Source organism: Dama dama, chromosome 1 (genome assembly GCF_033118175.1).
Source record: "Dama dama isolate Ldn47 chromosome 1, ASM3311817v1, whole genome shotgun sequence".
NCBI classification, from domain to species: domain Eukaryota; kingdom Metazoa; phylum Chordata; class Mammalia; order Artiodactyla; family Cervidae; genus Dama; species Dama dama.
The window spans coordinates 55719965-55734902 of record NC_083681.1 but is presented as its reverse complement, the minus strand read 5'-3'; the positions used below and the strand labels follow the sequence as shown (position 1 = coordinate 55734902).

The 14938-nt window shown below is 53.4% G+C and overlaps 1 protein-coding gene across 1 annotated transcript in view; it reads right to left on the bottom strand.

Annotated features, from left to right (window-relative positions):
* The window catches only part of MYO7A (myosin VIIA), a 101866-nt gene that overhangs the window by 58770 nt on the left and 28158 nt on the right, over positions 1–14938 (bottom strand). Inside the window, exons 5-14 of the mRNA XM_061150984.1 lie at positions 14340–14461; positions 14100–14242; positions 13727–13840; positions 12211–12364; positions 11412–11488; positions 10814–10933; positions 9951–10093; positions 8758–8968; positions 8233–8368; positions 4188–4294 (exon numbers count right to left, since the gene is read on the bottom strand). Coding sequence (XP_061006967.1) covers positions 4188–4294; positions 8233–8368; positions 8758–8968; positions 9951–10093; positions 10814–10933; positions 11412–11488; positions 12211–12364; positions 13727–13840; positions 14100–14242; positions 14340–14461 — 1327 coding nt within the window. The remainder of the gene's footprint in view (positions 1–4187; positions 4295–8232; positions 8369–8757; positions 8969–9950; positions 10094–10813; positions 10934–11411; positions 11489–12210; positions 12365–13726; positions 13841–14099; positions 14243–14339; positions 14462–14938) is intronic.

Here is a 14938-nt window from a genome sequence, read left to right as displayed (position 1 = left end):
TCAACAACATTTTGCTGAACTGAAGTGGAGCTGAACTGGTTGCTCACATTCAAGGGCTCCTAGAAATTGTCCAGCTGCTCAGGCCACAGGTCTAGGGGCCAACCCTAATTCCTCCTCTCTCATATCCAATATGCAGCAAACCTTATTGACCTTACCTCCAAAACGGATCCAGAATCTGACCCTCTTAACCACTTCCTCCACCGTCAGCCTGGTCCAGGCTGCCTGCCTGGCTCTCCTGCTATTGCAGTAACCTCCAAACTGGTCTCCCTGCTTCTGTCCCTCACACTGACCTCTACCCCACTATCAACACAGCAGCCTGAATGAGGCTGTTCAAACACCAATCCAGTCATGTCTCCCCTCTCCCAAATGATTCAAAACCCTCAATGGCTCCCCAGTTCACTCAGCATGAATACCAAGGTCCTTTGTAAGAACCAGCACTGTCCCACAGGATCTGGTCCCAGTTATCTCCAGCCCCTCCACCACCTCACTCCCCTGCTTCCAGCCACTCCTGCCTCCGTGCTCTTCCTACAATACACCAGGCAGGCTGGGGCTTATAAAGCACCTTGGAGTTTTACACTTACTGTTCCCTGTTCCCTCCAGAATGCATGTGGCCGGCTTCCTCACCTCCTCACCAACCTCTCCGTAAGGCCTTTCCTGATCCCTCTGCACAACTGCAAAACCCCACCACTGGCTCTCCTCCCTCCATTTTTCCCATCTCATATATCACCATCTGACATGATAATTCACATATTTGCTTATTAACTACTTTCCCCTTCTGCTAGAGGGTAAATCGCATGACAACAGAGGATTCTTTCAGTTTTGTTCACTACTGTGTCCCCAGGACACAGGACAATCAATATCTGGCATATAATGGGTACTCAATGGGTATTTCTGAAGGAAGAAAGGAGTAAGGGGGCTATGAATCCAGGGTCTGCTCTCAACTCCGTGGCCACCTGGTTTCTGATTTGGTTTTATTTCACTGAGGGGAAAGGTCATCTTTTCCAACATTTGTTGTTTTCTGGGATAGTCTGCAGATATTTAGGGATGGGGTAAAGGCAGAAGTGAGAAATCCAAAGGTCTGTGTTAAATGATTCCATGGAGGGGATGTGGGGGCAGGCACCTGAATGTAATGCAATGGGGGCTGGGAGGTCAGTGGCAGGAGATGCCTCCTGCATGAAGAGTGAACAAGCCTCCTGTGGACTCAGCTCCGTGGGGACATGTGCCTTGATTGGGGGTTAGAGGCTCCACGCCCTGGAAGAAGTACCATGCTTTTGGCTTACTGCTCCCCTCCAGCAGTAATGATTGGGGTGGGGCTTCCTGGAGCACCCCAAGAGGCAGACACAAGAGTCAAAAGGCAGAATTCAGGCACTGGGGACCTGCACAGATCATGGGTCTTATCACTGAAAGGATGTGGACCCTAAGGAGAGCACGGCAACCAGTATACTGTCATCCAATAAAATTTGACTCAGCATCCACACTTCACCAAGCCAATCTTGTTCTTTTAACAGAGCTATCATTTTTCCAACAGAAACAAAGCATTTTCTTAAGACAACACTCTCACAGACAGCACAGTACAGTGAAAAGGAGCAGGGACTCAAAAGCCTCACTTTAGCCTTCATTTGTCCACCACCTTGGCCAAGTCCCAGCATCTCCCCAAGATAGAAAAGTGAAAGTGTCAAGTTGCTCAGTCGTGTCCGACTTTTTGTGATCCCATGACAGTAGCCTGCCAGGATCCTCTGACCATGGGATTTCCCAGGCAAGAATACTGGAGTGAGTTGCCATTTCCTCCTCCAGAGGATCTTCCTGACCCAGGGATCAAACCCACATCTCCCACGTTGGCAAACGGATTCTTTACCATCTGAGCCACCAAACCTGGATCAAATCCCTGTGTCACCAGCTGTGTGACTTCAAACAAGTACCTTGGCCTCTCTGTAAAGTGGAGACAATAGTAATTACTCATGAGGGAGCTACAGTGAATGAATGAGATGAGAAATATGTGTGTGTAGCTCACAGGCTGGCCCAGAAGAGCAAAAGTGATTGTTATCAAATTGGTCCCTGCCATGTTCTAATCCTGTGCTCCAAAAACTCCCTTGGGGGTGGGCATTTCTGGACGCTGCCAACCCCCCCGCCCCAGTCTTATGCTGGAACCTCTCCACAGTTCCTCTGCAAGTAGGTTCCCAGCGTCCAGGGGAAGAAGACTCAGAACAGGAACTTCACAGGGAGGCCCCCACAGCCTCCAGGGGCTTGGAAAGAGAGGTAGGAGGACAAGTGGGTTCAGTGGCCTTGGAAGACAGCCCAGGAATGTGTGGGCTTGTCAGGGCAGCTGGGTCTACAAGAGGAAAGACTGGGGAGAGAACCCACAGTCATTCCTGTCTCACTAACTCTGTGACCTGCAATGTGTGGGCTTCGGGGTGGGGACTACCGGTGCTGGAGTTTCAGGCACCTGCACCCTCACTGGCAGTGGCCCTATGCCTCCCATCAGCCAGCTGGGCCGCAGTGTTGGCCTGGAGCCGACCCATGGCAGAGAGCCTCTGTCCAGACATGATGTGCCAGGGGCCCTGCTCCACAGCTGTGGTTTTGTGAATTGTGTCAGGATTCTGCCAGGCATGAGACAGCAGGGGGATGCCAGACAGGAAGGAAGCGGGATTCAGCATTAGGACTGAACGTGAGAGGATGTCAGACCTAAGCAGAGAGGAAATTGAAGGTAGAGAAGAGGTCAGAGCTATGCTGCTGCTAAGGTCACCCTGCATCTCTGGAGCCCAAAGCACCTTGGGAGTTATGCACCACCTGGAGCTGGTTGTCAGGACACATCGAGAATGCTGTCCAGGACCTAAGAAGGACCAGGGTGGGGGTAGCGTCCCGGCTCCCTCAGATGCTGGGACTTGGAGTGAACCACACACCACCTCTGAGCTTCAGTCCCCGTCTGCAAAATGCAGAAACCACCACCTGCCCCTCCTGCTTCACAAGGTTAATCAGAGGCTCTGACTGAGTCTCGGACGTAGAAACCCTTCGCAGGGCCTGATGGGAGGAGCAAGCCTTGATACCTCCAGAGACTCAAGGGAGCAGAGAACTTGGTAGACAAGGTTTTGGGTCCCAGCCTGGGCCCTGGTACACTGGGCAAGTCTCATCTCTTTCTCTAGGACTCAGTTTCCTCCTTTAAGAAACTGAGATGCCTGCAGTCCACACAACTCAATAAACAAAGATCAAACCACTCCACAAACCACTCCACAAAAACACACACTCCACAAAAATAAATGAAAACCAAACAACAACAACAAAAATGGCCGTTTCCCCAAGCCTCAGTGCCACGGGGGCCAAGGACACAGCCCAGTCCCAAGGGCCACTGAGGCCTCTTGCGCCATCCTCCATCCCCAGCTGGGGTCTTTTACCTTCACAGAAGCTGCTGAGTGGTGGAGAGTGCCCGATGAATAACCACAGAGAAACTACAACAGGAACCAGAGTGCACGGCGGCAGCGAGATGGGGTGGGGGGCAAGGAGAACGTGGTGGGTCAGAAAACAGAGGGCAAAATCCACCAGGGAGAGAGGATGACCCTCGGGGCAGCAGAGCTTCGGGGGGAGGGGGGGTGGGCAACAGAGGCAGCTGGACAGGCACAGAGGGGGCCATAGCTCTGCCCTCCTGTGAGTCCCTCCTGCGCTCTCCAGGAGGCCATGGGACAGGAGGAAAATACAGAACAAAAAGGCATACAATCCAGCAGGCAGTCCACCAGACTACCATTCCAGGGACAAAGAAAGCACCAAGGGTGGGAAATTCTCCATCCCCCGTGCGGGGTCCAGGGCTGGTGCAAATAGACTTTTGTGCCCGTTTCTCTCAACGCCCCCACACCCATCCACATCCTCAACGCTGGATGTCCCCCCTTCACCCACACTCCATCAGTGGCTAGAGGGTCAGGAGGGGACCCCAAAACTGCGTCCTGATCAGGCTCTGCTCTGCAACATCTCATGTGATCCTTCTCTGGGCTTTACACCCCACCCGCACCCGCTAATTAGTATAAGAGGACTAGAGAGGAGGATCTTGGAGGCCCCCCAGCCCCTCCTGGAACCACAGCAAAGCACTGCCCCCACCGTGTGGCCAGAGGAGCTCAGCTGAAGCCTAGACAAGGGGACGCCGAGACACAGGCCTGGCTTCTGGGGGCCCTGCCTGCCCAATGAAAGCACCCCCGTGTTACCATGGCAACGTCGGCCTGGAAGATCTGCTTGATGAACTTGTTCCTGGAGGAGTGCACCAGTTGGATGATGTCTCCATGCAGCGTGTCCCGGTTCTTCTCCAGGAAGCCTGGGCAGCACCACAGAGCAGTCATACATTACAACTCCAGCGGCCTCCCCCCAACCAGACTCACCCCCTTCCCAAAGCCACCACGCCTCGTCCACGAAAAGACCCTCAAAATCCCCCTAGTTCAACCATGTCCACTTTATAGTGGGGGCCTCTGGGGCCAAGAGAGGACAATGGCTTGCCCAAGGTCACAGAGAAAGCAAGGGGCAGAGCCAGAGCTGGAACTCAATCTCCCCGGCCACACGCCGCCCCCTCTTCCAAGCCTGGACAAAGAGAAGGGCAGGAGGTCTCGGTCCCCGGGAGGGAGCGGGGTTATCTTTCCCACCAAACCACCCCAATGCCCGAAACGCCAGCTTTAGTCTTTTGAACAAACGTGAGATAGGCTGGGGCGTTGGACCCTAGGCTGGGGCGTGTGATCCTTTCCTGGAGAGCTTGCACCTGGACAAACCTCTCCCTGAGCAATAGAAACAAAGGAGCTATGAGACTAAAAATGCAGTGCATGTATAACTTGGGCAGTTATGGGCAGTAAGACTCAAAAAGGCTACAAACCAATTACCATTTCTGAGCTGCGGGGAGGAAAAGCAGCAGGCTGCCTAGGAGCCCTGCACCCAGCACCAAGAGTGTGCGCAGGCCACGCCAGCCACCCTCCAGCCCGACCCACCTCACCAGTCCGCCCCCACCCTCACCTCATTTAAGGAACCAGCCCGCCCCCGCCCAGGGAGCCAGCAGGGACACCTGTTTCTTGTTCGAGTTCCCTCACTCCCTCATGCTGCAGCACAAGCCTCAGTAAAGCCTTGCCTGAACTTCTTGCCTGGCTTCTTATCAATTTCTACGGATTAAAGAGTCCAAGGACCCAGGTTGGTAACAAAGGTGTCAAAAACCCTCCTTCAGTGGGCCCGCTAGGAGAGAATGCAAGTTTGTTTGGCACCAGCTAATAGTAAAGGAATGAGTGTAAAAGTACCTTGCTTTTGGATATTGCCCTCACAGCTGTAACGCTCACAACTTCCCCTGTATATGTCAGACAGGTGGAGATTATCTTCCCCAACCCGGACAAGGAAAGAAATCGACGTTCAGAGAAGCTAAGCAAACTGTCCAACACCACACAGCAAGCTGCGGGCAGAAGTTAAGACCTGAGCCCAGGCACCAGCCCAGGGAGGCTCCCTGCACCACACAGACTTCAAAGAGAGCTCCCATTCCCTGGCCTGAGGATTAAGGAGCTGGTTAATGGGGGCCCTTGATAGGGTGGGGCAGAAGATGGGTGCCTGAAAAGGAGGAACCTTGCAGAGAAGCAGCATCCTTCCCCCCAGGACTCAGACTGCCCTGGCTAATGGACAGAGACCCAGTGAGAGGCTGCCCACCTGACATCTGGGGAAGGGCGAGCTGCAGGAGACACTCAGTACTGGAAGGGGGGCTCTGAAGCTAGGATGGAATTGGAGGACCCTAATTAAAACATAAAGAAGGCTGAGCACCGAAGAATTGATGCTTTTGAAATGTGGTGCTGGAGAAGACTCTTGAGAGTTCTCTGGACTGCAAGGAGATCAAACCAGTCAATCCTAGAGAAAATCAACCCTGAATATTCATTGAAAGGTCCAATACTTTGGCCACCTGATGCAAAGAGCAGACTCATTGGAAAAGACCTCGATACTGGGAAAGATTGAGGGCAGGAGAAGGTGGTGGCAGAGGATGAGATGGTTAGATAGCATCACTAACTCAATGGACATGAATCTGAGCAAATTCCAGGAGACAGTAGAGGACAGGGGAGACTGGTGTGCTGCAGTCCATGGGGTCGCAAAGAGTTGGACATGACTTGGTGACTGAACAACAACAAATTAAAGCTCTATGACAGACTCACTATGGGACCCTAGAGAGTCCCCTTCTGGGCTTTACGTTCTGTATCTTTTGAATGAGCATGATGTACCCAGGAGCTCTTGCTTCTTTTCGGATCACCTAAACCATTTATGTTATAAATAAAATGCTAAAAAATTAAAACAGTGCTCTGTGAACAGAAAATGCCAACAGAATTGTTAAAAGCAGCTCAGAACTGATTAGTGACCTTAGGTAAGTCATTTCCCTCTTGGGGCCTCAGTTTTCAAATCCATAAAAGTAGATGAGTCTTCTGTTCCCTCTAGATCTAATAGTATTCTATAATTTTATAAGTGAATAGAGTTCACTCAATTTTCATTTTCATATCCTCAGCAACAGTATGAAATATGAACCCTGATCAATGAATGTTAGTTGAACTGAACTGAAAACACCCTCTCTTACCCTAAACAACAGACCCTTTGGTTTACCCAACAGTCCTTCAAAATTAACATTGGCTTCCTTCTTCCTAACAGGAGGCTCAAATCTCACACGTGATATCTTAAGGAAGGCTGACGGCCCTCTGATCCCATAACTGCTGCATGATTCACTCTCTGCCTTCTGGACCAATTCCACAAGGAAGTATGAAACCGGTGGCTCTTTGCTTGTTGACAATTTCACTGACTTCGGCTGTGGGAGGGACCCTTCAGGGCTGAGGGCAGTAGGGCAGACACATCCCACAGCTGATGCCCACTCAAGGTCAGCTCTTTGCACCAGGTGGGAGGGATGGAGTTGGCAAGGGCAGTCTGTGGGCTTTTGACAGACGGTGTGAGAATTCCAAAGGGAAAAACTTAACTATGTTCTGATCTTCTTCCTCAATTTTAGCTTTAAAATGAGCCCAATTATATCTCCCAGGAGAAAAGAAGATGAAAGTCCTTCAAAGACCAAACTCGGTCTTGTTACTCAAAGACTTTTGGTGACTAACTGTGCTGGTCCTAGGTCTGGCTTTGCGCCCAATAGGCTGTGGGATCTACAAACTAACTGGTCCTTCTGAGCCTCAGTTTCCCCTTAAGTGCAAAAGAGTGTTGAGCCCATACAAAGAACTGAAACCAGGGACTAAAGAAGATACTGTACCCCCATGTTCACTTGGATTACAAGGATATCAAGCCAGTCAATCCTAAAGAACATCAACCCTCAATATTCACTGGAAGGACTGATGTTGAAGCTGAATCGCCAATACTTTGACCAACTGATGCGAAGAGTCGACTCATTGGAAAAGACTCTGATGCAGGGGAAGACTGAAGGTAAAAGGAGAAGAAGGCAGCAAAGGAAGAGATGGTTGGATGGCATCACTGGCTCAATGGACATGAATCTGAGCAAACTCTGGGAGATAGTGGAGGACGGTGAAGCCTGGCATGCTGCAGTCCATGGGGTCGCAAAGAGCTGGACACACCTTAGCGACTAAAACAACAATGCCCATGTTCACAGCAGCATTATCCACAGCAGCCAAAAGGTGGGAAAAACCCAGATGTCCATCAACAGATAAATGGATAAATAAACTGTGCTGTGTGTGTGTACATATATGTATATGCAATAGAATATTATTGTCATAAAAAGGACAAAATTCTGACACGTGCTACAACATGGATGAACCTTGAGGGTATTAGGCTAAGTGAAATAAGCCAGACACAAAAGGACAAATACTGTATGTTTCACTTATATGAGGTACTTGAATAGTTAGATACATAGAGACAGAAAGCAGAGTAGAGTTTATCAGGGACTAGGGGGTGAGGGGAGGATGCAGTTACTGTTTTATGCATACAGAGCTCCTATTTGGGGTGATGGATAGACTCTGGAGAGTGGTGACAGTTGCACAGTATCGTGAATGTGGTTAATGCTACTGAATTATAAACCTAAAAATTGTTAAAATGGTTAATTTTATATTACATATATTTTACCAAAATTTTGTAAACTCTAAAAAAAAAATTTTTTTTAAAAAGCACTGAACCCAGTGTTTTCTAACATCCCTTCCCTCTTTGTATTTCAGCACTCTGGTGTGTCTATCCTGGGCTGGAGAAGGGGAAGGAAGGGAGGGAACACAGGCAAAGAGAGACAGCCAGCCGCAGGGGGCGCTCCTATACCTTGACTCTCATAGTAAACGATGCCTGCAAAGTGGTTGATCCCAAACTGGGTCTCGTGATTGTTCTTGGGGGGAATGTAGTTCGAGTTGAGCTTGTGCTGGGAGTTGAGCTTATGCAACATGGTGGTGTCCGTGCCCTGTGGGAACCGAGGAGCACCCATCAAGCTCTCCCTCTCCTCCCCACCCCACTCTCCACCAGACCCTATTGCCTCTCCTGCCCTCTGTCATTTCACCCCCATTCTATCTTTCCCAAGAGCCTCCCTCCATTTATTTATATCCCAACACAGGAGCTCTCTGGGCCTCCATTTCCCCATCTGTTAAGTGGGTGAATTGGAATTACAAAACCTTGAAAGTACATCCCAGTATAGAAAATCTATTTCCCAAGATTAAAATCATGCAAGTAGCCCCTCCCCAACTCTAAGACATATTCTGTGCCTGGAGCACCTATCCTGCGCCAGTGGCATACTTGGATCTTCATCGTATGGGGTGAAGGAGTCTCGTCTGCCTTGCCCTGCCCCAGGCCCACCTTGGGGAACTTGCTCTCCTCATCAATGAGGGAGATGATGTTCATGGGTTTGTTGGCAATCATGTCCAGGGCGTCCTGGTTGTCTGTGAACTCGATGTGCATCCAGTCGATGCTTTCCAGGTCATACTCCTCCTGCTCCAGCTTGAACACGTGCCGCACGAAGAACTGCTGCAGGTGCTCATTGGCAAAGTTGATGCAGAGCTGCTCAAAGCTGCAGGCAGGGGCAGGGGACAGGGGGGCCGCAGGGTAGCGGGAGGGGTGTTCAGGCCCTGCTCTGCCACTTAGGGGTGACCCCAGCTTGGTGGTCAGTGTGCCCCTGGGATTTTCAGTCTCTAAGGTGGAAAAGTATTGTTAAGTCCAACCTCCTCCATGACAAAAGAGGGCATGGACGCCCAGCGAGGGCACAGCACCCACCCAGGGTCACTGAGTGAGTCAGAGGAGAGTTAAGGATGGATGACCAGGCCCTGGGAGAGGGCTGGCCGATGGGCACCACACCCCTGGCAGAGCACCCAGGAGAAGAAGAGCCAAGGCACTGGGGAGGTGGGCCTCAAAGACTCAAAGCATCAGCAGATATGGGAAAGGGGCTCACAAGATCTGGCAAGCAGGGCCTTGAGGGTGACATCTCTGAGCCACCAACTCAGCGTTCTCCCAGGTGACTGACACTTTGTGTGTTCAGGGTGGGTGTTTGGGTAGGGGGAGGGCTTTGAGACATCTGAACATTATTGGAATTGAAGTGATTCACCAGGGGTCACATAGCTAAAAAGTGAGGCAGGCCAGCTGCCTCTAGCCCCAGCATTCTCCTGGGCCTGCTCCATCCATCTGCCCCTCACATGACCCCCAAGAGGGGTGAGACATCAAGCAAGGCCAAGACCCCATTTCAAACATTGCTCAGTCTCAGCCTCACTTGCTTCGAAGCATCTTGCAGCTTGGAAGTGGACTAATGGGCAGTGGAGACAAGAGTGTCACAATGGGCTAAGAGCCTTCGCCCCACCACCACACTGGCCTCAGCTGGCCCAGGGACTGGAGGGGATGGGGAGGAAGGGGAAGGGCCCCCAGGATGTCTGTAGTCACATTTTTCAACAGCCTGGAAGAGTGTGCTTGGGACCAGCTAAATGCAGTTTAAAGGGAGAGATGTGATCTGTAAGTCCACACTTTAGAAGAAAATTCCCACAAGACACAGCCCCACATGGTACCTGTTCACCGCAAAGTTCTCGAACCCAAAAATGTCCAGGAGACCGATGGACCGGCGAGAGTTCTTCACTTCCTGGGAAGGGGGCTTATAAATGGCTGCGTTGATCTTGTCCACGATCCACACAAAGAGCCGCCCGTAGATGCCCTGAAGGGAGAGGCAGCTGCATAAGTCACAGCTTCCCAGGGAGACCGGCCGGATGGAGACCTTCTCTGGGCCTCGGAGGCCTCACTCCAGCCCCTTCCTGCTGCAGGAAACCCTCACGTCTTTATTCCAGCTGTTCCCTCTGCCTGGAGCACCCTCTCCTGCCTGAATAATGTCTGCTTGATTTTCAAAGCTCTATGGAGATATCAGCTCCACCAAGAAAACTCCCCTCCCCTCCCCTGGAAGTTTGGGTCCCCACCCCTCCAACCATCTCTGTCTCCCAAGTCCCAGAGGCCAGGACAGGGTCTGGCACAGGGCAAGGGCTCAATGGATGACAAAATGGCAGGACTGGGGGGCCTCCCCACCTGGCCCATTCCCTCCTTGGGGTCTTCTCTAGAAGGAGAGACCAGAGAGGGTATCCACAGGGCTGGGAATAGCACAGCAGACTGAATGACCAGCGAATATGATTCAACGTGAAGCAGGCCAGGGGTGGAAGGCCTCAGGTCACCAGAGCTGTTCAGGCCCTTGAAGAACACAAGTCCCAGCCCCTTGGGCTCAGGAGGAAGGCAGACTCCTGTCCAGGCCCCAGAGAGCCAGTGGCTGGAGCCAGACCCAAGGGCAGAGTAGGGTCAAGCCTGACATCCCTCCACTCTGGGCTCCTCGGCTCCTGCCCATCAACAACCCAGCCTCTCGTGGGGTGAGGAGAGCAGGCAGCCACTCCACCTTGACGAAGGCGTCTCGCACGTCCAGCGCCTGCTCCCTGCTGAGCGGAGTGGACACCGTCTCCCCGCGAGTGATGAGGGTGCGGCTGGTCAGGCAGTTCATCAGGTTTGGGGGGTTCACCTGATGGGGCGACATCCAGGCGCTCACTCAGCCCCCCGCCAGCCTGTCCCTCCCTTGGCCACAGCCCAATCCTCCCCAGTCATCAAAACCAACCAGACGCCTCTGTCCTCCACAGCCCCTTCCCACCCCCAGGAGGTCACCTGTCCCCTCCAGCACTGGCTCCACTGGCTCAGACTCTGACTTTATTCATTCCAGTTTTCCAACTCAAGGCAGAGGCTAGTATATATTTACTAAAAGACTGACTGACCCGCTCAGGGTCCCCAGACCCCCACCCTCTCCAGGGGCAGCCTGGAGGACTAGGGCTCTGCTCCCGCCCTGGGACCCCATGCCCAGCACAGATCCTGCACACAACGGGTTGGTTCTCCATGTTGAACTCCCAGGATTCTCCAAGCAGAGGGCCCCGGCTCTCTGAGCCAGAAGTCAAAACCATCCCTCTGAGAGAAAGAACAGCAGACGGGGACAGCAGGCTCTCACTGACCTCCAGCAAGGACGCGGCTGTTGCCAGGGACGGCGAGAAGAGAACCTCGCAGGCATCCAGGTTTTCAAACGTGCGGTCTGTCAGCGGCATCAGGCACAGTGTCAGGCAAGGGAGGTGGGGGCCGGGGACAGCCTAGGGCGACGGGGTGGCCCTGCCCACTCTCAGGGGAGCTGCCCTGTCCACGGAGGGCACCACCATCATGATTAAATGCTTTTCTGGGCTAATAGCTGTCTGACGAATGTTGTCTCCATGAGCCATGGGGACCATGAGGGCAGGAAGTAGGAATGCCCAGCATCTGGCCCCCTGCCTGACATCCAAGTAAGCAGACCCTGGCAATCACGCCCCCCCCCCACCTCCCGTGACCCCCACTCCAGACTCCCAGAGTAATCAGGGACTCCTGACACAGGCCTGGTGAACCTGCCTGGCTCTGTGCCTGACACCATCTGCCCTTCCCCAAATATGCCCTACTCTGTCAGGCCCCAGGACCTTTGCACAAGCTCTTGTTGCTGCTCAGCGCACCCGTTCTCCATGTCTCTGTCTTTCAAGACTCATCAGACTGTGAGCTCCTTAGATCTGGGATCATTCATTCATTCACTGAGCAAACTTTCCTAGGGCTCTCACTCGGCCCAGGAGCCACGCTGGACGCCAGAGCGAGAGCAGAGAGGACCTGGTACCTGCCACAGCCTGGCACCACCTCCCAGCCCAGCACATTATCAGTGCCCCGGGAGCGCTAGACGAGTGAGCACGTCTCCTTCACTAGCCTTCCCTCTTCACTAGACACGGCTGCTGGGTCCCTCACCCTCATACTGCAGGTTGCCCAGGTGCAGGATGGCAGCTAGAAGCTTCGAGATCTCCCAGTTCTCCGTGTCAGTGAACATGAGCACCTTCATGGCCGAGCGGATGTTGGCATATTCCTGGCTGTCCTCGCGGCCCTCACAGGTTATGCAGTTACCCTGGTGGGAGGAAGTTGGAAAGCGGGAAGCAGGAGGGTGTCACAGAGACCATAGGTTACCCCCAGAGAGGCAGCGCCTGGGCTAGGCCAGCCTGAGTTTCTGGGCACTGATCTCACCTAGGACTCCCCCAGAAAATCTAGAAAGCTCCTGGCTGGGCTTCTCAAGAACACATTCCCACATCAGGGGAGCCTGGATGCCCCTTCTTCCCAAGAGTGAGAGAAGCCAGGTCACTGATGCCAGGCCTCCCACTGTCACCCTGCCCTGCAGACACAGCACCGAGGTCTTACCACGCCCCTCGCCCCCTGTGGACACACACTCTCAGGGACTTAAACCCCTCACCAGGTGCAGCCTGGGGTGGAAGGTGGGGTGGTAAGTGTAGACAGGCAGGGTGTCAAGGGGTCTGCCCCACTGTGTGTACCTATGAGACGTGTGTGTGTGTGTGTCCAAGTGTGCCAGCCAGCTAAAGGAAGTGTCCAGGAAGGCCTGTCACACCTACAACACACACACACACACATCTTTGTTGTCCCATATCCCTCATGTGCTATAGCCCATAATTGTGTCCGTGTGGCTGGCCAAGCTTGGGTCTAGACAACCAGGCATGGGCTCCTTCCAGGGCAAAGGAAGCCAGTGCCCCCCCAAGCCAGCCTGCTGTGTGCATGGCCCCTCACTGGCACCGAGGGGCAGCAACGGCCTCAGGCCCACTTATCCTTGGTGGCCAGACCCCAGCAAGAGGCCGGCACCAGGGCCCTGCAGCCAGCTAGCTCCCAAGGCTGAAGCCTGTGCTCACAGGCCTGGGGGGGCCCTGGCAGGGGTCACAGTCTCCACGACCTCAAAGACTAAAGTACCACAGCACATGTGTGCATGCAGGGCCCAGTGTGTATACACGTGGGCACGTGTGTGCCTATGTGTCCCTGGGTCTGGGACACCTACACATTTAGGAATGTGTGTGTCTGTGGTGGGCTTCCCAGGTGGCGCTAGTGGTAAAGGACTGCTGCCAATGCAAGAGGTGTAAGAGATGTGGGTTCAATCCCTGGGCCAGGAAGATCCCCTAGAGGAGGGCACGCCAACCCACTTCCGTATTCTTGCCTGGAGAATCGATGGACAGAGGAACCTGGCAGGCTACCGTCCATGGGGTCACAAGTCAGACACAACTGAAGCATTATTACTAGTGTCTGTGGCGGGAATTCATCTAGATGGGTGGGGAAGCAAGTGTGTGCCCACATGGGAAACATGCTTTATGGTAGGCTGGTGCCCTTCAGAGGATAAAAGAAGGCCCACAGAAAAGTTCCCACCCACCAGGCCTGGAGCTGGGGAGGGGCTGGGAGAGGCATCCCCCTCCCTGGGTGCCCACCTGGGCCTCACCATGGCCAAGTAGTTATAGTCCGTGGCCTGGCCCAGGCCCAGCTTCTTCTTCTGCTCCTCATTCATGCCCTCCAGCATGCAATAGAACACGTGGTAATTCCTTTCATCTGGAGCCTGAAAACGTGGGCACAAGGTGTTGGGGGATGCGAGGGCAGGACAGGGCCCTCGGGCAGCAGACAATTAAGCAGACTATAAACAGTTCACTGTTTTAACAAGTGTCTTTCATGAAAAAGTCCCCATGGGTAGGTTTCCTGATGGGATCCCAGGCCCTGAGGCAAGCAAGCAGGAACACAGGGACAAGCAAGGCCATGCAAAGTGCACCCCCCACTCCCCACCCCGAGTCAGGGGCTCCTGTGCAGGGGCTCGGGCCCACCTGGCGACAGACTCGTGACTTCTCCAGCAGGTACTGCTCGATCCTGGCGCCCTCTATGGCGCCCCGCTTGTTGAAGTGGATGTCGATGTACTTCCCAAAGCGGCTTGAGTTGTCATTGCGGATGGTCTTAGCATTCCCAAATGCTGCAAGCGTAGGAGAAGGTCACGGGTCATGGTCAAGGTCAACTCCCCCCACCCACCCCACAGCCACCCAGCTCCTCCCTGAGTGCCCCAGCCCTACCTTCCAAGATGGGAGTGGCTTCCAGCACCTGCTGCTCAATCCACGAGTGCTGCCCACTGATGGCCGCCAGGAACTGCAGGATCAGCTTCGTGCTCTCTGTTTTCCCCGCCCCAGACTCCCCACTGCAGAGGAGACACAAGCAGAGGCGGGACCTGTTACAGCTGCTGCCCCACTCCAATCAGCTCCCCATCTGTAAAACGGGCTGAAACCAAGGACTTTCGGGGGCTTCCCTGGTGGTTCAGATGGTAAAGAATCTGCCTGCATTGCAGGAGACCCAGGTTCAATCCCTGGGTTAAGAAGATCCCCTGGAGGAAGGCATGGTGACCCACCCCAGTATTCTTGCCTGGAGAATTCCACGGACAGAGGAGCCTGGTGGGCTACAGTCCATGGAGTCGGAAAGAGTCAGACATGACTAAGTGACAAACACTTCACTTTCAAGGACTTTTCAAACCTGGGGAAGGTAAAAGGAGCTCGGTTAACTTTCCTTCCCCTGCATCCATACTGCCACACAGCATGGCATTAACTAGATGCTCTGTCAATGCTTTGTCCTTTTATCCTCTGCCCAAGAGAGAATGGGAGCCTGAGGTTGCAACTGACCA